We start from the raw sequence: 21,878 nt of genomic DNA, 5'->3' as shown, positions 1-21,878 counted from the left end.
CCTTGTTCAGGCAGCACCAGTACCTAGTGTCATACAGGTATACCAGTCATGATATGCTTTCACATTCTAACAATAGGGAAGAACCCTGCTACCATCAAAACCTCTGTTATTTCTTTTTGTCTGTCTTAATTTTGGTCTGTCACAGAGACTGCATTGGGATTCATAACCTATTTATTTCCTCATTAGTTCACAAGTAATTACTGCTGACACCTTTGAAACATACAGTATTATTTATGCAAATTACAAAGGAAGAAAACCCTAGGTAGCTATAGAGGATCCTGAAGCCTGGATTGTAACTGGGAGAAAATACAAAGTACTAAATAATACTAAGACTCATTGACTTATCTGAAAGTCTTTAAAATAAAATTATTTATAGGGTCCTGGAGAGATGGTTTATTGGTGTAGGTGGATTGTTGTTTTTGCAGAGGAGCTGGGTTTGATTCCCAGGACCCACATGGTGGCTCACAGTTGGTAAGTTCAGTTCCGGGGGAATCCATCAACTAATGCCTTTCAGTAGGTATCAGGCATTTACATGGAATACATACAGATATGCATGTGACTTTTTATTTATACAATATAAAGTTTTTACTTATTTTTACTTCTTTGAGATGGGTCTTCTCTGTGTAGCCCTGGCTGTCCTAGAACTTGCAATGTAGACCAGGCTGACCTTAAACTCCTAAAGAGTTTTGCCTGCCTCTGTCTCCCTAGTGACTAAAAATAGGCATCACCACACCTAGCCAAAATGAAATCTTAAAAAAAAAAAATAAAGTCAAGTAAGATGAATTAATCTATATACATATACACCCCCCCTACCTTTCTTTTTTGGTATGAGACAGGGTATCACTATGTGGTTATGGCTTAGAACTCACTATGTAGAACAGACTGTCTTTGAACTTGAGATCTTCCTGCCTCTGCCTCCTAAGTGCTGGGATGTTTAAATGACTATGCTTTTGACAGGTTTTTGTTTGTTTTTGTTTTTGGTTGTGTTACTGTTTTTCAAGACAGGGTTTCTCTGTGTAGCCTTGGCTGTCCTAGAACTTACTTTGTATACCAAGCATCTTTGAATTCTGAGTTTTGCCTGCCTCTCAAGTGGCATCAGAGGCATGCACATCACCTCCAGCTGCACTTGGACAGTAATATTCTTACTAACTTTACAGGTATTAACATATATTGATAGTTGCTAATAAGGACAGCCTATAGTGAAAAAGTGAATTCTGCCTTTATTATTTATTTATTATTACAATTTTATTTATTTACAATCCAGCCATTGCCCCTTTCTCAGTACTCCCTCCCCATAGTTCCTCATCCCATTGCTTCTCTGTCTCTGAGAGGATGCCCCCCTTACCACCAGGCCTCTGCCTTCCCTAGGGCTTTAAGTCTCTTGAGGATTAGGTGCATCTTCTCCCACTGAGGCCAGACCAGGCAGTCCTCTGCTATATATGTGTTGGGGGCCTCTGACCAGCTTGTGAACGCTGTCTAGGTGGTGGCTCAGTGTCTGGGAGCTCCCAGGGGTCTGGGTTAGTTGAGACTGCTGGCCTTCCTATGGGGTCACTCTCCTCTTCAGCTTCTTCCAACCTTCCCCTAATTTCAACCATAGAGGTCCCCAACTTCAGTCTAATGGTTGGTGTAAGTATCTGCATCTGTCCTAGTCAGCTGCTGGCTGGGTCTCTTCCTGTCTATGGAGACTTGCCATGCTGATCTTTTTCCTGTCTGTAAGTACACATCAGTAATAGTATCAGACCTTGGTGCCTCCCCAAGATCCATGAGATGGATCCCAGGTTGGGCTGGTCTCTGTACTGCCTTTCCTTCCGATTCTTTTTTGGTTGCTGCAATTCTTTTTAGACAGGAACATTATGGGTCAGAAATTTTGACTGTGGGTTGGCAACCCCATCCTTCAACTTGAGACCCTGTCTGTCTATTGGAGGTGGACTTCTCCCCACTGTTGGGTATTTCATCTAAGGTCACTCCCACTGAGTCCTGAAAGTCTCTCGCCTTTCAGGTTTCTGGTACTTTATAGAGGGTCTCCCCCAAACCCTAGGGCTGCATATTTCCATTCATTCTGCTGGCCCACCGGGCTTCTCCCTTCTCCCCACACCTAATCCTGCTCCCTCTTTCCCCTCCCTCTCCCCTCTCCCCTCTTCCCCAGGTCCCTCCTTCCCTCTGCCTCCTGTGATTATTTTCTTTCCCCTTCTAAGTGGGATTGAAGCATCTTCACTTGGGCCTTTCTGCTTGTTAAACTTCTTAAGATCTGTGGGTTGTAGCCTAAGTATTTTGTACTTTTTGGCTAATATCCACTTATTAGTGTGTACATATTATGCATGTCCTTTTGTGTCTGGGTTACCTCACTCAGGATGATATTTTCTAGTTCTGTCTATTTGCCTGCAAAACTCACAATACCCTTGTTGTAATAGCTGAATAGTATTACATTATGTAAATGAACCACATTTTCTGTATCCATTCTTCATTTGAGGGACATCTGGGTTGTTTCAAGCTTCTGGCTACTATAAATAAGGCCACTGTGGAACATGTGTCCCTGTGGTATTGTAGGTCATCTTTTGGGTGTATGCTCAAGAGTGGTAGAGATGCGTCTTCAGGTAGATCTATTTGCAGTTTCCTGAAGAATCGCCAGATTGATTTCCAGAGTGGGTATATCAGTTTGGAATCCCGCCAGCAATGGAGAAGTATTCCTCTTTCTCCACATCCTTGCCAGCATGTGCTGTCACCTGAGGTTTTGATCTTAGCCATTCTGACTGGTGTAAGATGGAATCCCCTAGTTTGGCTTTGGATTTCCCTGATGTCTAAGAACTTTAGGCCATTCAAGATTCCTCTGTTGTAATTTCTGCTTTTGAAGTTCCCTTAATTAGGGAGACTTCATAATTTGTAATATCTAGAAAGTGTGTGTGTGTGTGTGTGTGTGTGTGTGTGTGTGTGTGTATGAGAAACTATTACTGAGAGAAATTTTGTTTGTGAAACTTTGTCTGAAAGAGTGATTGTTAAAAGTCATCAGAACCATTAACCAGTTAAGGAGAATGTAACTGTGAAATATGTATGATACTTTTCTACCATAGTTTTAGAATACATTTTATACCATTGTTTCTTTTAGTTGGATCTTTAATTGTTGCTCACTAGTCATTGATCTGGATTAGTTTAAGAATTCCATGAAGTTTCTTACAAATATAACTTTTATCTGTGAGATGTAATTGTTGTCTCAATGGCTTACTGCTGAATAAACTTACCCTTTCTAGCTCTTTCTGAACAGTGGCTGCTGGCTGGTTCAATTCAGCTGTTCTGGTCCAAACTCCTCTCTGACTGACTTGAAACTAGCTTCTTTTGGCTTCTGACTGAATTGTTCTGCTTGGCCTCAAACTGACTCTGGCAATCTGTTCTTGTTCCTTCTCATTCACTGGCTTGTTCTGCTGCAACCTGTCTCTGTAAAACTGTCCTGGTAAAACACACACTCTGTCTCTCTCTGCACACTGCTCTCATAAGTTGCCTCTCTTTCCTGTGTTCTTTCCTTTGCTGTTCTTGTAAGAATTGGTCATATCTTCTCTGACTCATTCTGTCAAGTCTTTCTTTGATTTGTCACTTGGCCCCTCAATTTGGCATCACTTTCAAACATGGCTGCTTTCTTCTACAAACCAACTTTATTTTCATGGTTTGGGATTAAAGGTATATGTATTAAGATCATGTCTGTATTCCAGCCAAAGCGATTAAAGTTGTGTCATTCCAACTTGATCACACAGACCTAGAAAGTCTTTGGATGTGATCCCTTCCCAGAAGAACCATTGTCTTAATTAGGGTATTACTGCTGTGAACAGACCACATGACCAAGGCAAGTCTTATAAATAACAACATTTAATTGGGGCTGGCTCACAGGTTCAGAGGTTCAGTCCATTATCATCAAGACAAGAGCATGGCAGCCTCCAGGCAGGCATAGTGCAGGAGGAGCTTAGAGTTCTACATCTTCATTCAAAGGAAGCCAGGAACAGCTAGGAGGAGTGTCTCCAAGCCCACTCCAAGAGTGACACACTTTCTCCAACAAGGCCACACCTTCTAATAGTGCCACTCCCTGGGCCAAGCATTTGCAAACCATCAGAGCCATGGTGCTGGATTAAAGTCCTTTTACTTTCCTCTCCTAAATAGAAGAAGTATTATAACAACATGTTATATGTATTCAACTTTAGGATGGTGCATGAGTCAGTGCATTTTTAAAAGAGCTTAACTCTCTGGCCCAAAAGACATCTTTTAAGATGGAAGTACAGAATATTAGATAGTCCTCTCCCCCACCTCTCTCTCTCTGTGTCACATGCATGCACATTTATAGAGCTCAAAGGTTGAAATCTGATGTTTTCCTCCTCTTCCCCCTTTGTTGTTTGTGAATTTTGAGACAGTGTTTCTGTGTAGTCATGGCTGTTCTGGAACTCACTCTGTAGACTGGTCTGGTCTTCAACTTAGAGATCTGCCTCTAAGTTTTGGGGTTGTGTACTACCACCACTTGGCTTGTTGTTTCTTAATTTTTTCAAATTAGTTAACATTTTAAAAATCAACTATTTTTAAAAAATTACTTTACTTCCTTTTTCTGTTTGAGATGGAATCTCACACTGAAGTAGGAGCTCACCAATTTAGCTAGGCTGGTTGAGCAGGCCTTTGAAACTTAAGGGATTCTTGTGCATTTTGTTTTTTTCCTCAGCAGTGCAGAGATGACAGACAGGTGTTGCATGGTGCTGTGTCCGGCTGTTTTACATGGGTTCTGGGGACTGCATTCTGGTCTGCATGCTTACAAAGCAAAATTTTATCAACTGAGCCATCTCCTTACTGGACCCAGGTTATCTAACTTTTAGATGGAAGAATGAAATTTTAAGCAAATATAATTGCTGTAAATTTCTTATTTCTTTTAGTATAGGCTTAGACATAGTTTTCAGATTAGGATAAGTTGAAAGTTTAAAGGTTTAGGTCTTTTCTAGGGAAGACTTGTGGGAGAGTAGGAAATTTCAGGGTCCATTTAAAAGGTGCAAATTTGTATCCTACTCGGACTCTTCTAGGCAAATTACATGCTACCACCCCCATTTGTTTCTCAGTTTATCTCTAAAATGGAGAGATCAGTGAAAGTCACAACAAATCTAATTAGCTCTAATATTCCATAGTTTTTGAAATTAAGAGAAATAGGTATCACATGGAAATTGGGAGATAGAGGATGGGGTACTGGAGGCATGTTTGTGAGCATGGGGCTGCAGTCTTTTATATTTAATGGACAGGCAGAACATCCTTACACACTGTTTTTGTTTACTTCAAGGGGTTATCAACAGCAGGATGCCCACGAATTCATGCGCTACCTTTTGGATCATCTACACTTGGAACTTCAGGGTGGCTTCAATGGTGTTTCCCGCTCAGCAGTTCTACAGGAGAATTCTACACTGTCTGCAAATAACAAGTGCTGCATGTAAGACTTAGCTTACTTTTAGAACCCTCAGAAATGTCTGATGGTATTGCTCTAATTTTTTTCTTGTCCTTACTATGAATAAACCTTTTTGTCTTGTTTCCTTTATGTTAACAGCCTGAAACATGATATAAAACTATTTGTTTTGCTGAGAAAGAAATTATTGTATCACTTGTGATTCTCGACATTTACTTTTTTAATGACTGGCTTTACTGTCCGGCCCTTGGTTAGCCTGGAACTCAGTATGTTTGCTTCCTGCATGTTGGCACCTTTCTTGGCCTTTTCCTATTGCCAATATTGTCTGTGTGGATTCCTTACTAGGAGAGGGATTTATAAGACACGTTCTCCAAAGAAAGAAAGGGGGGTGGGGTTGACTAGTATTTCTGGTAGTTGGCACTCACCCTCAAATCCTGCAGTGTCAGAGGAAAGGAACTTAAAGTTCAGAGTGCAGTGTAGAAAGGAACAACTTAAGATCCACTCAAGCATCAATCTGAAACTAGTGTTAAGTAAAAATTTATGTTTATATATCATCATGGCATATTTCATATATAAAAACACTAAACTGGCCTCTATCAAAGATAGTCTGTATGAGTGAGAGCGTGTCATCTTATGGTGCTACATTCCAATGGAACTGCATTATATAATTGTCATAGGATATTCTTTTAGGTCCAATTTCAGTATTCTCAGTATTTAAAGACTAGTAATTTTAATTGGGCAATGGTGTTGCACACCTTTAATCCCAGCACTCGAGAGCAGAGCAGGCGGATCTCTGTGCTCAAGGCCTTCCTGGTCTACAGAGTGAGTTCTAGGACAGCCAGGGATAAAATATCAAATACCAAAACCAAGCTTTGCTTTTATTTTCTTCATTTCTCGGGAGGAGGTATTTCATCATCTAGTGGTATTTGTTAAAAGCATTTCTTGCAGTGCGGAATTGGTGATATAACAGAAATGCTAATACAATAGAACAGCAAGCGCTTTGGACATTATTTATGAATCTTAATGCCATACCCATCAGATGGCTGAAACTTGATTTCTTCCATGAAGTGACTGTGGGGAATGAGTTTTAATGTCCGCTTTAATGAAGCAGTTCCCATTTCAGTTAGGGCAAGCTTGCACATGCACACTGGCATGGTCAGTTTCTGCCCTTCATGTTTAGTATATTTCATGTCTTCTCTGGTGTCCTGTAGTTCCTAATGTCCCTTCAACCTTTTAAAATCTGTTTCTTTTGTATGCAGTGAAGAAGTTGCTTGGATAGGTTTTTGGCTGCATCACGAAAGTAGCTTTAACTTCGTGTGGTACAGAAAGTATTTAGTCTAAGAGAAACTATTTGTGGCAGGCAAAATACAGTTTACTTTCTGGTTCAAGTAATTGCTTATAGTCTCACAGGACTTGTGAACAAGTATTTGTTATAATTCTTCTTCCTCCTCTTTCTCCTCCTACCTCTTCCTCCTCTTCTTCTCCCTCCTCCCTCCTTCTCCTTTTCCTTCTTGACAGGGTCATACTGTGCATTCATTGCTCTTGCTATGTAAATCAGGCTAGTCTTGAACTCTTGGAGATCTGCCCGCCACAGCCTTCTGAGTGATGGGATTAAAGTATGTGGCCTGATACTTGCTCAGAACTATTAATGAGCGCAAACACTGAGCCACCTACCTCAGTATCCACTGAGAATGTCTTGGCTAAGTAAAGGACTCAGTGTGTGGAATAGCTGCATGACCTGAGTCCTAACTCTGTCTCAGCTGAGAGTCTGAAGAGCAGGAATAGCTATGAATGCTCCCTTCACAAACAGGGATGCTCAGAATGATGCTCATATTCTGGGGCACTCACTATTTCAGGTTCCTTTTCATCTCGATCCTGAGCCTGTAGATAAGATACCAGCAATAGGCAATGTTGCTCCCCCCCCCTTTTCTATTTTAAAGAATTATTTATTATATTTATATGAGTACACTGTAGCTGTCTTCAGAAACACCAGAAGAGGGCATCGGATCCCATTACAGATGGTTGTGAGCCACCATGTGGTTGCTGGGAATTGAACTCAGGACCTCTGGAAAAGCAGTCTTAACCTCTGAGCCATCTCAGCCCCATTGCCTTATTTATTTATTTTTAAACTTTCTTTTCCTTTTCCCCTACACTGGGAAAATGTACCTTCACTGGAGCAAAGGCCTCTTTTCTCCCATTGATGCCAGACAGTGCTGTCCTCTGCTACATATACACAGAGCCATGGGTCTCTGTGTGCACAATGGTTGGTATTTTAGTCCCTGGGAGTTCTGGAGGGTTTGGTTGGCTGGTTGATGATGTTGTTTTTCCTATGAGGTTGCAAACCCTTTCAGCTCCTTCAGTTCTTTCTCTAGCTCTTTCATTGGGGTGTCCGTGTTCAGTCCGATGGTTAGCTACAAGCATCCTCAACTGTTATCTGTATGACTCTGGCAGAGCCTCTGATGAGGCATCCATATCAGGTTCCTGCCAGTAAGCACTTCTTGGCATCAGCAATAGTGTTTGGGTTTAGTGGCTGCATATGGGATGGATCCCCAGGTGAGGCAGTCTCTGAATGATCTTTTCTTCAATCCCTGCTCCTCTCTTTGGCCTTGTATTTACCTCTGATAAAATAATGGTGAACACTTGGCATAAAGATTTCCTCTCTAGCAAGTTTTGGAGTCAGGGGTTCTTCCTTTTTTTTTTTTTTTTTTTTTTTTTTATGTTCTGTTAATGGAGGTGGAGCAGAAATATAACAGTTATTGGAACATTAGGGTGGTTAAATTTTTCTTTGTTTCATAAGGAACTGTTCGCAGATACACTGCACTTTCTCTTAATTAAATGTATTAAATGTCTTTACTTCTTTAAGTTGAAAATCAAATATTTTGGAGCATTCTGTATCCTCAGCAAGGCCTTGTATAAACGAAAGATTAAAACGTAAGGCAGTTGCTTCTTTTTTGAGGGGCGTTTTGAGGGATTATGAAGCTGTCATCTGGTCCCATATACAGTCATACATGAGGTCTCTCTGTCCAGTGTTAATGGTTTAAGCATCAAGAGAGTATTTTCCAAGCTGTTGTCCATGTGGTTCTGTCTTTAGAAATGGAGCGTCAACTGTTGTCACAGCAATATTTGGAGGAATTCTCCAGAATGAGGTCAACTGCCTCATATGTGGGACAGAGTCGAGAAAGTTTGATCCATTCCTAGGTAAGACAGACTGGCCAGGATATATGCTGTTCTTTGGTAAACCTGTGGTGAAGTCACATGCCTTTAACAACACTGGTTATCTTCTTTTAAGATCTCTCCTTAGATATTCCAAGTCAGTTCAGAAGCAAGCGATCTAAGACTCAGGAAAATGGGCCAGTTTGCTCCTTACGAGGTAAGTGCATTTAATGTTAGGTGCTCCTGTTAAAACTCTCAGGCTGTTTATCTGTGTGTTGTTCACAGCTGTGCTGTTCTTACTCCCCAGATCCTATTTTATAAGGAATCTCAAGGAAGAGTAAAATACTTGGATTTATTTTCTTTTCTCTCTTTTTAATATTGGCTTTTTTTCTAGCCAAATGAAGCAGGATTTAGTTTATTCCACACATATTTTCAAACAAAGGAAAGGATACTTACTGAAGTTTTATCAGTTACAACAATAGTTTCAGAAACCAAATAATGTAATGTCTAGATAGGTCCCAAGACTGGCCTTTAATGGCAAGACCCTTAAAATTCTCATGTACTGGGGAGATTTTGAATTTATTTTTTCGTTAATGAGTATTAGGTAATCAAGGAGAAGGATTCCAGATGGCTGTATGGAAATGCCTTATATGCCATCAGGCACATAAGGCAACCAAGCCCCTCGATACCCTGGAACTGTCTGTGCAGACCAGGCTGGGCCCTCAACTCAACACCCACCTTGGTCTCTCAAGTGCTGGGATTCAAGAAATGTGTCCCCACACTCAGTGCAAAAAAGTATATCTTGAGAAGTGATACTTTGAGGGGGTAGGGGAACTTTAGAAATCAATATGGAGAGTCAGAAAGGCACCAGAAACTAGGACAAAGCAAATTGCAGGACTTTAACAGTCCTAGCCAATGGCTCCTCCACTGCAAGGAGCAGGGTAGGCAGTAAAATGCCAGCAGTTCATCTGCAGCAGACACAGGCCTAACCACAGGACCCCACGCTCTTCTAGCCTGAGATTCTTTGTGGGAGAAGCTGCTTCAAGAGCAATTTGCCATGCCACCCTAGAGCCCAGGCGGCTTACCAACCACTGATAGGCCACATCCCACATTAGGGGATAGAATGTACCTCAGAGGGTAGAAGGAAGCTCTTCTGAGTACCACTCATACCTGTTTGTGCCAAAATACCAGTGTTATTACTGCTGTCCCCTTGGAAAACTGAGCAAGTTGGAACTGCTTATCCAAAAACACAGTTAAGATGGCCATGCTCGGCATCATTTGGATTTAGCACGTAGGAGCTAGAGATGCTCTCATCTACAGTTTTGGCACCACGGCTACAGGAAACTCAGGTGTTACCCAGAATTGTCCTTGAGATCAGAACACTAGTCATTCATGTCCTAGAGTTCCAGAACTGCAGACAAACCACATGCTCTGGTACTAGCCATGTTTGACCTGCTGCTACACTATGGGTGAACATAGAACAAGAAACTATGAGAGTTAGAGGGCACAATGAAGTGAGTGTTTGTGAAAGTCCCATAAATAGGACTTACTTCAAAGAGTAAAGGAAAGATGAAAGGCACTGAAAACTTCCCAAATCTTCAGAGAAACTGGATGCCCACACATACTAGAAGCTCAGAGCATCCAGGTTCAACAGAAAAGACTGTCACCAAAGATGTGTTATAGCAAACATGTCAGAAGTACAAAATAATTCTGAAAAGAGAAGGAAAAAAAAGGTAACTTGGAGGATACTCACTATATTTATAGTAGTTCTTACAGCAGAAATCTACTAGGCTAAATGGGGTTAAAGTATGTCTTCAAACAACAGCTTGGGAGCTGAACTCACTAAAAAGTGAAACATTTGCAAGACAGAAAACTATCAAATTAAAAAAGGGAGATAAAACAAAAAAATACACAAGACAAACAGAAAACTCCCAGATAATGAATAACTTTTATCTATCAGTAGTAATCTTAAATATAAATATTTAAGTCAGCTAGCCCAGAGACAACATGCAAAGTAATCTAAAAAAATTAATTCACGAAGATACCACACAGCTGTTTTAAGAATGCCACTCAAGCACTTGCTCAGTTTACAATCCTTTCCATTTCAGTGAACTCCTATATAGTTAGAAAGTCCATTCTGAGCCCGTGGAGCTTTGCCTAGGGGTTTAAACTGCCACTTACTTATTTTTAATGGTTTTGATACCCAAGAATTTGAAGTCATATATCCACTATGAAAGAAATAAAAACCTCCTACAAACTATGACACAGCCAAAATGTGTGTGTGTGTGTGCTTTGTGACCTTATGACTAAAAGTCTTTTTGTCTACTTTGTAATATAGAAGTTTTAAAGTTCTAACCTTGCTGCCTACAAGTTATAAACTTTACTGGTAAAGATGCACCTAGATCCAAAGTGTAAAGGGTTGGAAAAGACACAAGTCCATTATGTATTAAGAAATGGCTCAAGTCAGAAGATTTAACAATATACCTCACATGGAACCACCCAATATAAGGCAAATATTTCTGTACACTAGAGCGTGTGGAATTTTATCATGTAGAGATGGAAACTCAAGGCTAACCTGTAAGTCTTGTACATGCTCAGTACTTCTACTGCAGAGCTGGACTCCGACATTCCCCTAGGATGTCCTTTTGAGTATTTACTTGAGGCTGAATCTTGTGGTCTATTCAAGCCCTCTCCTTTCAAATGAATTTATCTGTTTATGCCCTGGAGACCTCACTGGGTGAAGTCTTGCCCTCAGGTTACCAATCCTATTGTCTCAACAGAAAGTACAAACATTTAAATTGTATTTCAGTTGTGTTTGTAGAGATCAGAGGACAGCTTGGAGGAGTCTACCTTATGGGTCCTTAAGATCAGAATTGGCAGCAGATGCCTTTACCCACTAAGCCATCTGTCTCACTGGCTTTAGATTGTTAAGACTTACTTTAACAGTACTAACTTTTGAACAACAAGCCACTTCTTCCAGTTTCAATTGCTCACACCTCTACACATGTTCTTAATGTTTTCCTTACTTCTCTGTAAAGCAGTGGCTGTAACCATGACACAATCTGTATATTATACTGTCTTAAAATTTTCTCCACCAAATAAACTAGTCCATAACATAGTTCAGCTTCACTCAGGGTAGCAGGATGCAGACAGGTGCTGCCTTCAACCCTCAGGACTCCTGTCTGCAACTTTACTGTCTGCATTTCTGTTGGGGTTCTGCCCTCTTTATACTGCTGCCAGAAAGACTTTTAAGCTCTGTTGACAGAATTCTAGGGCATCTCTACCTTGCTGCTCCAAACTTTTGTACATTCTTTCTACAAACCAGTTCTAAAGGCCCACAGATCATAAAGTCAGTTTTATGACAAAAGATTCCACTTCTTGATACCATTTCTCTGTGTTACTTTTCTAACACAGGAGAACACAGAGATAGCAACATAGAAGAGAAAGGGTTTATTTTGGCTCACAGTGTAAGAGGTCATGATGGGAAGAGGACAGGGAAGCAGGGTTCTATCTGTGGCTCTGGCAGTGGAAGCTTATGGTATAACTTAACATCTTATGGACTGGGAAGCACAGCTCTTACTCACAGCAGATCCAAGTCTTGGGTATCACCTGCAAGATTTATTCCTTAGTGGCCCATCTCCTTCAGCCAGGCTCCACTTCTTAAGATCACACAGCTACCCAAACAGTGCGTGGTTCCTTGGGGACCAGGTGTTCAAATACATGTACTTATATGGCAGGGACTTTCACCTTTAAACCTTAACAAGCTGGGAACCCTGCTACTGAGTGTGTTCATTTCGCCTTCTTCTGGATAAAGAGGCCAATAGGCAAAATTAAACCACTGAAGAGGAAGGAACAGTCAGCATTTGCAGATGGATTGATTATACAATTTATAAAAATAAAGAGATTAACAGAGCAGCCAGGGTCCACAATCAGCAAGAAGCTGAGAAGTGAATAACCTGGATCTGGTGAAACATCACAGGTTTTCATCCCATGGCTCTAGCAGACATATAGTTTCAGGCTTCTCAAGTATTAGAGTTGGTTACAGAGACATTTTGTATTTTTCCACACAGGATATATATCTTTCATAGACAGATTCTAAGTTACCAACTGTAGCAGGAGTTCAGAAACATTTCTTGTACAGGCCGGGTGAGCAGAGGCCTTTTCTTGCAGTATAAAAGCAGCCAGACCTGGTATGAGCAGAGCCTCCTCTACGGAGTTATAGGCAGCTGGCCAGTTTACCAAACCCCAGATTAATCAATTAAGATCTTGAACAGAATATAGTAGCTCTGCCTTATCTAGGGGCTTGAAATAGACAAGTCTGGACAAAGGGTTTGGATTAGCGGTCCACACTCAGCGTTCATCTTAAAATAAGACTGAAATGTTTGATCTAAATTTGACCTTTATGTGCTTGGAACACAGATGGAGAAGAAGTAGCTATTGAGATGTTGATGTAATCAGGAATCTCTTTATTTGCATTTACAGAAGTAAAAGCTAGGTGTTTAAAACACATTCTTCCCAGCAAACACTTCTTCTGGTCTTTAGTGTGCTCTTAAAGTCACGAAGCTGAAAAACACAAGCTTGACACCTGGGTCATTTACTTCAGAGCAGTTTCCCACAGTGCACTGTCCTGAAAAAGCCACCTCATTGAAATGTTGTCACACCCCAATCTTTTCACAGATTGTCTCCGCAGCTTCACTGACCTAGAGGAACTTGATGAGACGGAGTTGTATATGTGCCATAAGTGCAAAAAGAAACAAAAGTCCACAAAAAAGTTTTGGATTCAAAAACTTCCCAAGGTCAGTGATGCATTTCAGCCAGGGTCTATTTTCAGGTAAACTGTGTGAGCAGTTCTAGAAAGCTGAAACCTCTGATAATTTGTAAGGTACACAAGCAGAAAGCAGTGTCGGCATGAGAAGAAAAACTGGGGCACCTAACATACTGAGCCTGCAGTGCTGGGTAGGTTCTGAAAGGTGAGTTAACTGGAGTTGGTTCTCAGTCTCCCCTGCTCTGTCACCAGGCACTGTGCTTGCACCTGAAAAGGTTTCACTGGACAGCGTATTTAAGAAACAAAGTCGATACATACGTTCAGTTCCCACTGAGAGGCCTGGACATGAAGTGCTACCTACTGGAGGTGAGGCAGCAGGGGGAGGAAGTCTTCACAGAGAAGTAGGCTCTTGACAACTGCTCTTAACTCAGCCCTTGGGGTACCCTCTCTTTCTTTCTGTAGCCGGAGAACAGTGGCCCTGACAGTTGCCTGTATGACCTCGCTGCTGTGGTTGTACACCATGGTTCTGGGTGAGTTGTCAGCTTATCAGAGTTGGAAGTACTTGGTAGCCACACAAGATGGTGTGCAATTTCTAGTTACTGATTGTCCCAGTACTCCCTAAACATGGATTTGGAGTCATTATAGGGGTGCAGAACATTCCTGTATAGAGCATTGCTGCGAGGATGATGTGAAGCATGAGGAGACATAGAAGGAGAATCAGGAGCACCCCATCTTTTACTCTGAACCACTATAAATTGGTTTCTTATGCCTGTTCAAATTTAAGAAGTGGTAACTTTGTATTTGGCAATATTTTTTTTTCCCACTAACATTCCTACTTATTTTATGACTTGGGTGTCTAGCGTCTTTCTGACACTCAGTGTGCACACTGGACAGTTTTGCATCCTCTGGATTTCTGCATGGATTCCTCAGTGACTGCCCCAGATAGTCTCCCCCACCTCCCATCTCTCTAATGGAGTTCTTTCCCCAGTAAATGGGAGAACAAGACTATGACTATGCCAAGGATCTCTGTAGCGTTCTCCACCTGCTCATCTCGACAGGCAGTGCTGACAGGCAACACCCTTTGTGACCAAGCCACAGGGCAGCTTTCTTGAGGGCAGACTGGTTCTCTGGCATCAGTTTTGCTCGTGTCCAGAGGTTTCTATTTCCACTTCCAAGGCCGTCTACAGCTCTCTAAGTTTTTGTACTGGCTCGGTGCCATCTTTTTTGTTGTGGAAATTCATTTTTGTGGTCAGTTGGTGTATTTGTTTTCCCAGTGTTAATATATTCCTTGTCTGTGGGTTTAGAGGAAGGTAAACTTAAGAGCTCAACTAAGCATCTCAATCTAGAGATCTCTAGGATTTATTCTCTAATTACTGTGCTTATTAAAATTGATGGCCTTTAACACTGCTCAGCTGCAGAGATCCTTTTGTGACTTCTGTAGCCTTTTCTCATCATTCGAGACAGGGTCTCACTATGTAGCCCTAGAACTTACCACGTAGAGAAGGCTTTCCTCAAATTCAAAGAGATGCATCAGTCTCTGTCTCCCAAGTGCTGGGATTAAAGGCATGCAATACACAGCCCTTTTTATATTTATTATTTTACCTTTATAGTCTTTTTTTTTTTAAATTTTCTGGCTTTTCTTTACAGGGTTGGTTCTGGACATTACACAGCATATGCAGTTCATGAAGGCCGCTGGTTCCATTTCAATGACAGCACTGTGACAGTGACCGATGAGGAGACCGTTGGGAAGGCGAAGGCCTACATTCTGTTTTATGTGGAGCGTCAGGCCAGAGCTGGAGCAGATAAACTGTAATACCTCCTGACCACGACTCACCAACTCTACCGGACAACATTTCCATTCTCCATAAATACTTGATCCAAGAGTTAATTTCAGTATGCACTTTTCAATTTCCAGTTTGGGGTTTAGTTTGGTCAGTGGTAGTGACTTACCCAATATGGGTACCAACTAATTTTTGTTGTTCTACCAGAAAACCTCAGCAGGCATTTTGATTGGCTGCTTTAGTTGTAATAATTCAATTTTTATATGTAGTTTCCAGAACTTAGTTCTGTTTGACTTTTATATTAATGTTTTCAGTTCTCATCGAGACACATTTGCATTTGCTTTGTACTCACATGCTGAGAGCTACTTTGCCTGCTGTCTTCACAGCAGCCAGGTCAGCGACTTCATCGGGAGGGTCATGTGCACAGGTCTGTGGCCCACCAGTTTCAGTGACTGCTCAGGAATTCCTTCTGACTGTAGGCAGTCGTAGCTGAAGGTCAGTAGACCAGGCCATCACCACTGCCTGTGTCTCAGGGTTGCTGTTTCTCAGCATTAAATAAATCTGCCAGTTCCGTTGCATCTGTGCTGAAGTTCCAGAATTGCTCTATTTCTTGGTTTTGTTCTTCTGCTAACATTTTCTTGGGGCAGACAGGATAGGAACACTGACAAGTGTGCAAATACGTGTTAAAGCCTTGTGACTCAGATTCGTGATAGCTGTCCTGTGTGTGGATTCTGTCTGACCGTCAGAGGCGGGGTCTCACCCTCCTGAGACTTGACTTCCAGGCAGAAGTGGAGTCAGCTGCTCTGGGTTTTAATTTACTCCCTGCCTGAAGCAGAACCAGGTGAAAGTATTTGTCTCTGAACAAGAATAGTTTCTATTAAGTCCAGTAGCTTAAAAAATACTGTTCACAAAAATATGCTAGAAGCACTATTTGGATTTAACCCAAATTGAAATTTGGTCCGATTAAAGAAGGCAGCTAGTGAGTGGCAAGTGCTGGAGGCCAGTGATTGAGTTTGCAGGTACTGCAACCTGCAAGTCAGAGTGTAGAAATCCAACAGCCTGTTCCATATTCACCTCCTTGAGGGACAAAAATGTACTTCATGCAGAGTTTTTAGCAATCTTTTTTTTTTTTTTTTTTTTTCAATTAAAAAAAGTTTGGTAGCTTTCCTTGGCCAGTGTGAGGTTGATGGAGGACATATGACCCAATTCCATTTTAATATTAGCTAGCAGGTTCTTGCATTCCCTCAGAAGAGAAATTACATACTGGACCAGCACCTTAATATACTAACTTGAACCCATCATCACAGTGGCCTCATGTGGTTAAGTTGAAAGTTCACTCCTCAGTCACACTGGTTTTATCAAGGCTGGACGCAGGACAGTGCAGGTCTAGTACATTTCCTTAAGGCATGAGGGTCTCTCACATAACACTGGTCTAAATTTTCATGCAGAAAAGGCTGTAGCATCATGTTTAAGCACTATAGTTTAGATTTAGTGCAGGAAGAAATTGAGGAACTGTGCTACGTTACATGAGGTAGAGGCATATGCGGTTCTGTTAGTCTACGGGTTTGATCCACAGATCGGGGGTTGAATGATTTGCTCTAATATATGAGAACCTTGGTAACATCACAGCTAAGCCTGAATGTGAGTCTCATCTAACTTTGCACACAGCTCCTGCTAATCCAGGCATCTCTGGCATTTGTGTCTTGGCCTCTGAACAGGCAACTATAATGACTTACACAATACAGAGCTGACACTGTCACACCAGGTGGAACAGCAGCAGCAGATTGGCTGCTGTGTTGTGGAGAGTGGTCATTAGACAGGCAGCACTGTTGGCATCCAAGGGGAATGAATCATCTCTGGGAATTTTTGTAGCAGCTTTATTGCTTGACTTTACTTAAGCAACAATGGCTGGTGGCACCATGAAGACTGAGGAAGTGACTGCTCCCATTCGCAGTGCCCAGATGTACATGTGCCTGTTCTAATCTGTAGCCTTACTGCACCCGTTCAAGCTTTTCTCTGTATTGTCTAGGGTGCTCCCTACATGTCTAACCCGCATGCAACTTTCTGCTCAGAGCTTATGCTGAGGCAGGGCCTCGTGCATAACCTGTCCCATCTGCCCCTGGAACAGGAAACTCCAAGTCCTCCCACAGGTGGGGATAGAAACCGTTTGTGGCAACACAAGTCTCTCTCCATGGTGGAGAAACCTATGCTTATCCACTGTATTCTACTCAGTGTGTAGTGACCGATGATGTAATTAAACCAGTCACATGCACTGGCCGTGGTTGAGTGTCATGTGTCACACCGTGGAACCTGCTCAGATTGATTTTACTTCTTTGTTTACTGTATATGTTTAACCATTGTAACCTCCCCAGTCCCTTAAACTCTCCTGTTCTTCCAACTCTTGCCCAGGCTTTGGAATGGCTCAGGTAAGAACCGTTTCTAGAGCTTGGGTCCTCTGAGGCCAGGAGCAGCCCTGAAAAGATGCCACAGTACAGGAAGGAGGAGGCGCATGTGCTTGTGAACCTCACCAATGTCACCACTGGGCAGTAGCCCTCAAGCAAGTGATGACTGTGCCAAGGTCATTGGCCATTAAAACTTAGTAGTCCATATGATGCCAGGAAAGAGGGCATCGTTGTGCACATGACTCATTCATTCCGGGTGCAGTCACATCCCAGTTCCGCCTCACCAGCTGGGCTTTTCGATGGAAAGTGGCATTAAAGGCTTGCTTTCTTCTTTCCTGCATTACTACTGGATTGTTTCCAGGAGAGCTAAGAAATGGCAGAGCAACAGCCACCAGGGGGCAGTCCTGTAGCCTACATGAGCAGGAGGAAAGGGAGTAGGTAGTCTTGAAGGGATTCTGTGGAGTCCTTTCAGGGGAAGCTGTAATTGTCTTAATGTTTCCACCATGTTGTATGTACTAAGCAGCTTCATACTTCCAGATTGGCAGCATAGCACTGCCTTCCCTCAACTGTGCTGGACACTCCCACCACAGGTACACACGGCTCCTAAGAGGCAGGGCAGCTGGGAGCTGTATGCAGCATCTAAACTCTTCAGGTTTGCAGTTCATGTCCCATCAACTAAGTGTTAAAAAATAGAAACTGAGAAAGTTGCCTCTGCCAACCCTCACATTTTGGGAAATACTATCTAGGACAGATAATGAAACCATGCAAATTACCCCCAAGAACATATGCACAAGTCTCTGTCTCTGACACACACACTTTTAAAACATTTAGATGTAAAAATGTAGAACTATTTGGGCCAAGAAAATTGTTTGCCATCGGGGTTTGACGATAGCCCATCCTTCCATGGTAGCAGTCAGTGTCCTGAGCTAAAGAAACAAGCACGATCCTCAGATTACACACACTGACAGCTTGGGGCATGTCACCTCCCTTAGTTCAGTAGACAGAACTGGCCTCTTGCTAGTAAGGGTGAGCAGGGGATCCCCACTGACACACACTAATACATAACAGCTAATATTCACTGTTCTAGGGAGAAAGGCTGCAAGCCCAGGAAGGGCTGTTGTAGTTAATTACCTCCAATGAAAACACCTTGGGAAAAGCCAAGAGCCCTGGGCTCAACACTATCAGCTCAGAGGAAAAGAATCCCTTTTAAGGAAAACTTGTAACTTCAATTGGCTGCTCTTCTGCCAGGACTGTTAGGCTCTCTGAACATAAGCCGAACCACAGATGGCTTCGAGTAAGTCTGGATCCTGACACCCGCCCTCTCCACCCCGAGCTTCAGCACCAGTTGTTGGCCAAAAATAAACACCATTCCTCAACCATATATGTCCACCAGTCCTGATCTGGGGAGGAAGCAGGAGGCAGGTCAGACCCTTGCTGGGCCCTCACGTGAGGCCACCACTCACCATGCACATAACCCAGCTCAATCGGGAGTGTCTGCTGTGCCTCTTCTCCTTCTTGGACAAGGACAGTCGGAAGAGCCTCTCCAGGACTTGCTCCCAGCTCCGAGATGTGTTTGAGGACCCCACCCTTTGGCCCCTGCTGCACTTCCATTCCCTCGCAGAGCTTAAGAAAGACAACTTCCGGCTGGGTCCTGCACTGCGCAGCCTGTCCATCTGTTGGCATTCCAGCCGTGTGCAGGTGTGCAGCATCGAGGACTGGCTCAAGAGCGCCTTCCAGAGGAGCATCTGCAGCCAGCACGAGAGCCTGGTTAATGATTTCCTCCTGCAGGTGTGCAACAGGTAGGCCACCTTGCCCCTGAGCGGTGTGGCTTCGCTGGCCTTGGCTCCAGGGGGACCGGGAAGCACATATTCCAAGGGCAATATGGCTCAGATTAAGACCAAGGCAGGCAGTGACAAGAGTTGGGTTAAACTGGCTCGCTCTCGGCTCCTGAAGATGCTTCTGTGGCAAAGAAGTTCTGAGTTCAGCTGGCCCCCTTAGAGCAGCCGTCTTCACTGGCAGCCTGGTTAGGTTCAAATGAGCCTGGATTTTCAAGGTCAGGCCCTGAGAAAAGGCTCCCAGAGGCATCAGGTGGCACAGGCCTCTATTTTAGCCAGAAATAAACACCATTCCTCAACCAGGAATGCAGTCACCGCAGCCTGAGAACAGCTGATGAGGAAGGAGAGCCAGGGGTGCTTAGGTGAGCTGAACCAAAGCCTGTTCCAGAGTACCGGTGAGGAACACTCATCATGCATAGTGCCCAGGGGGAGTATTTCAATTGTCAGGGGCAAACGGGATGCTCCGAGACATCGTGTGGTGGGCCCAGTGTAGGTCTGCTGGATTTTAGCAAGATACATACCACACAATTAAACTTGAGTTTGTGATAAATTTAAGAATTCCCTGAAAACATCCTCTATTTGATCTTTAAATCACCCCCCCCCCCCACACACACCCCATCCCTTGCACAAGCTGAGCCACAAAACGGGTTGGTCACACCTTCTGGGGCAGGGCAGCTACAGCCAACATGGCTGTGCCAAAGGCTGAGGAGAAAGAGCTCCCTGCTAGCTAAGAAGCTTGGTTGCTAGCTGCTGCCATCTAGGGTTAGTTGCTGCTGTTGGCTGGCCTCACCACAGAAGAATAATCACAGCGGCCTGACTTGTTCTCCCCAAGTTGGATTTGGGCTTGGCTCTGGCTAGACCAGGCCAGGCCATTTGGCTAGGTTTCACTAGACTAAAAATCACACTGCAAGGTGATGGGAGGGGGGAGGGAGTGTCACAGTCTCATGTTGGTTCAATTCTTGCTGGAAGATAACCTGGTTTAATCCCTGAAACCAGCAAGATTTAAGATTACAGGATCTGCTAAGCACCGGTCCCCAGTGTCAGAGAGTGCAAAGGACATTGCGTTTCCAGTTCTGATATTGTACAACTGACCCCAGACCAAATGTTTAAATGCCCACCTCATGCCTTTCTCTGCAAAAAGAAAATTTATGTCACCGGGTGAGAAGATGGAGTGACAGTAATTTGAGAAAGGTAAAATGAGCTAGGGGGTGTAAGAGAATCGGCTGTTCTGGATTCTCAGTCATTTTCAGTCTAAAACTTAAGGCCGGATCAGGCAATACGCTGAGGGCTTAAATGCTCCTTCATAGCCATTATGAGGAGTTACATGGCCCACTAAGTATCTACTTGCCAAATCAACTGAGCCACTGTGAGCCAGTCTCATTTACAAAACTGGGTATTAGGTGTAGTATGCACAAGGGAGGCATGGGCTCGGCATGTGAAATGGTATCAAGCCCAGTACATTTTAAATGACTTTTATCTTCCCAGGCACAAGGGAGATGAGCTTCCCCAGCTAGGTGTAGGTCAGGCATTAAGGGGAGGGCGGTGTGGAAAGGAACCAGACTTCCCAATCCAGCCAGATTCAGCTACTTGATCACAGGGCCCAGGCCCACTGGAGGCTCCGCCCAAGAGGAAGCCACGTGACCACCCTGGGCTCTTGGAAAGTGTCTGCCCGTAGTGGGCTCTGCGTACCCAAACCTCAGTCCTCACAAGTGCGTGGCTACACGTTGCCCCACTCTTCTACCACACAGAAGTAAATTTAGGTTCAGTGAAAGTCGCGTCACATTACAAAAAGTCCTAGACTGTACCAACTTCAGGGCCTGGCTCTAGCGCCCTTGGTTTCGGGATGCTGACCCAAAAGAAGCAACCAAGCTGAAAGTTTGACCCCTAGTCACCCCAGGAGACCTTTCCACACAGAGTCCCGGTCACGCGTGGATCCCAGCCTTGAGAAGGATCAAAGGCACACAGCTGTCCCTCTCAAAGACCCATGATAATGGATTCCGCAGATGAAAGGACAGGGGCTCTGGCTGCAGTCTCCCGTAAGGAGTTCTGTCTGCTGCGCTTCGGGCCCCGTCTCACCAAGCTCTCCCCCCGCAGGTGCCCCAACCTGGCGTCCGTCACGCTTTCGGGCTGCGGCCACGTCACGGACGACTGCCTGGCGCGCCTGCTGCTCAGCTGCCCGCGCCTGCGCGCGCTGCGCCTCGAGAACTGCGCGCGCGTTACCAACCGCACGCTGGCGGCCGTGGCCACGCACGGGCGCGCGCTGCAGACACTGCACGTGGACTTCTGCCGCAACGTGAGCGCCGCCGGCCTGCTGCGCCTACGCGCCGCCTGTCCGAACCTGGTCCTGAGCGCGGAACATAGTGCGGCCATGATACCGGATCAGCCGCCGCGCGCGCGCGTGTGCGCGGCCTCGGTTTTCTCGGCTGCACCGGGGAGACAAAGCGTACCTCACCCCACGGGTTCCTATGGAGGAGGCGCGCGCTATTAAACGAGCGGTTGCGTGCAAAACACTGTGGTTCTCTTTAAACG

The 21,878-nt window shown here is 43.9% G+C and overlaps 2 protein-coding genes and 1 long non-coding RNA gene across 3 annotated transcripts in view; 2 read left to right on the top strand and 1 right to left on the bottom strand.

Annotated features, from left to right (window-relative positions):
- The window catches only part of USP3 (ubiquitin specific peptidase 3), a 68,331-nt gene extending 49,518 nt beyond the window's left edge, over positions 1-18,813 (top strand). The window contains exons 9-15 of the mRNA XM_080934394.1: positions 5,294-5,440; positions 8,505-8,611; positions 8,703-8,783; positions 13,244-13,362; positions 13,584-13,697; positions 13,794-13,861; positions 14,979-18,813. Coding sequence (XP_080790520.1) covers positions 5,294-5,440; positions 8,505-8,611; positions 8,703-8,783; positions 13,244-13,362; positions 13,584-13,697; positions 13,794-13,861; positions 14,979-15,144 — 802 coding nt within the window. The 3' untranslated portion in view covers positions 15,145-18,813. The remainder of the gene's footprint in view (positions 1-5,293; positions 5,441-8,504; positions 8,612-8,702; positions 8,784-13,243; positions 13,363-13,583; positions 13,698-13,793; positions 13,862-14,978) is intronic.
- The window catches only part of LOC308434225, a 34,077-nt gene extending 14,975 nt beyond the window's left edge, over positions 1-19,102 (bottom strand). Inside the window, exon 1 of the long non-coding RNA XR_013975469.1 lies at positions 18,978-19,102. This is a non-coding gene — a long non-coding RNA (uncharacterized lncRNA). The remainder of the gene's footprint in view (positions 1-18,977) is intronic.
- Positions 18,838-21,843, top strand: FBXL22 (F-box and leucine rich repeat protein 22). Its single transcript, XM_080934395.1, has 2 exons — positions 18,838-19,313; positions 21,444-21,843. Exons 1-2 carry the CDS (start codon positions 18,979-18,981, stop codon positions 21,835-21,837), a joined length of 729 nt encoding a protein of 242 aa, XP_080790521.1. The 5' UTR covers positions 18,838-18,978; the 3' UTR covers positions 21,838-21,843.
- Positions 21,844-21,878: the final 35 nt, after the last annotated feature.

This window comes from Micromys minutus (assembly GCF_963924665.1).
Source record: "Micromys minutus genome assembly, chromosome: 21".
Classification (NCBI taxonomy): Eukaryota; Metazoa; Chordata; class Mammalia; order Rodentia; family Muridae; genus Micromys; species Micromys minutus.
This window is presented reverse-complemented; position numbering and strand designations above follow the sequence as displayed.

Excerpts from the sequence above, each read along its gene's own strand:
- FBXL22 (XM_080934395.1), top strand. The coding sequence starts at position 18,979 with ATGCACATAACCCAGCTCAATCGGGAGTGTCTGCTGTGCCTCTTCTCC. Across the intron at positions 19,314-21,443 it reads CTCCTGCAGGTGTGCAACAG|GTGCCCCAACCTGGCGTCCG; the intron begins GTAGGCCACCTT and ends CTCCCCCCGCAG.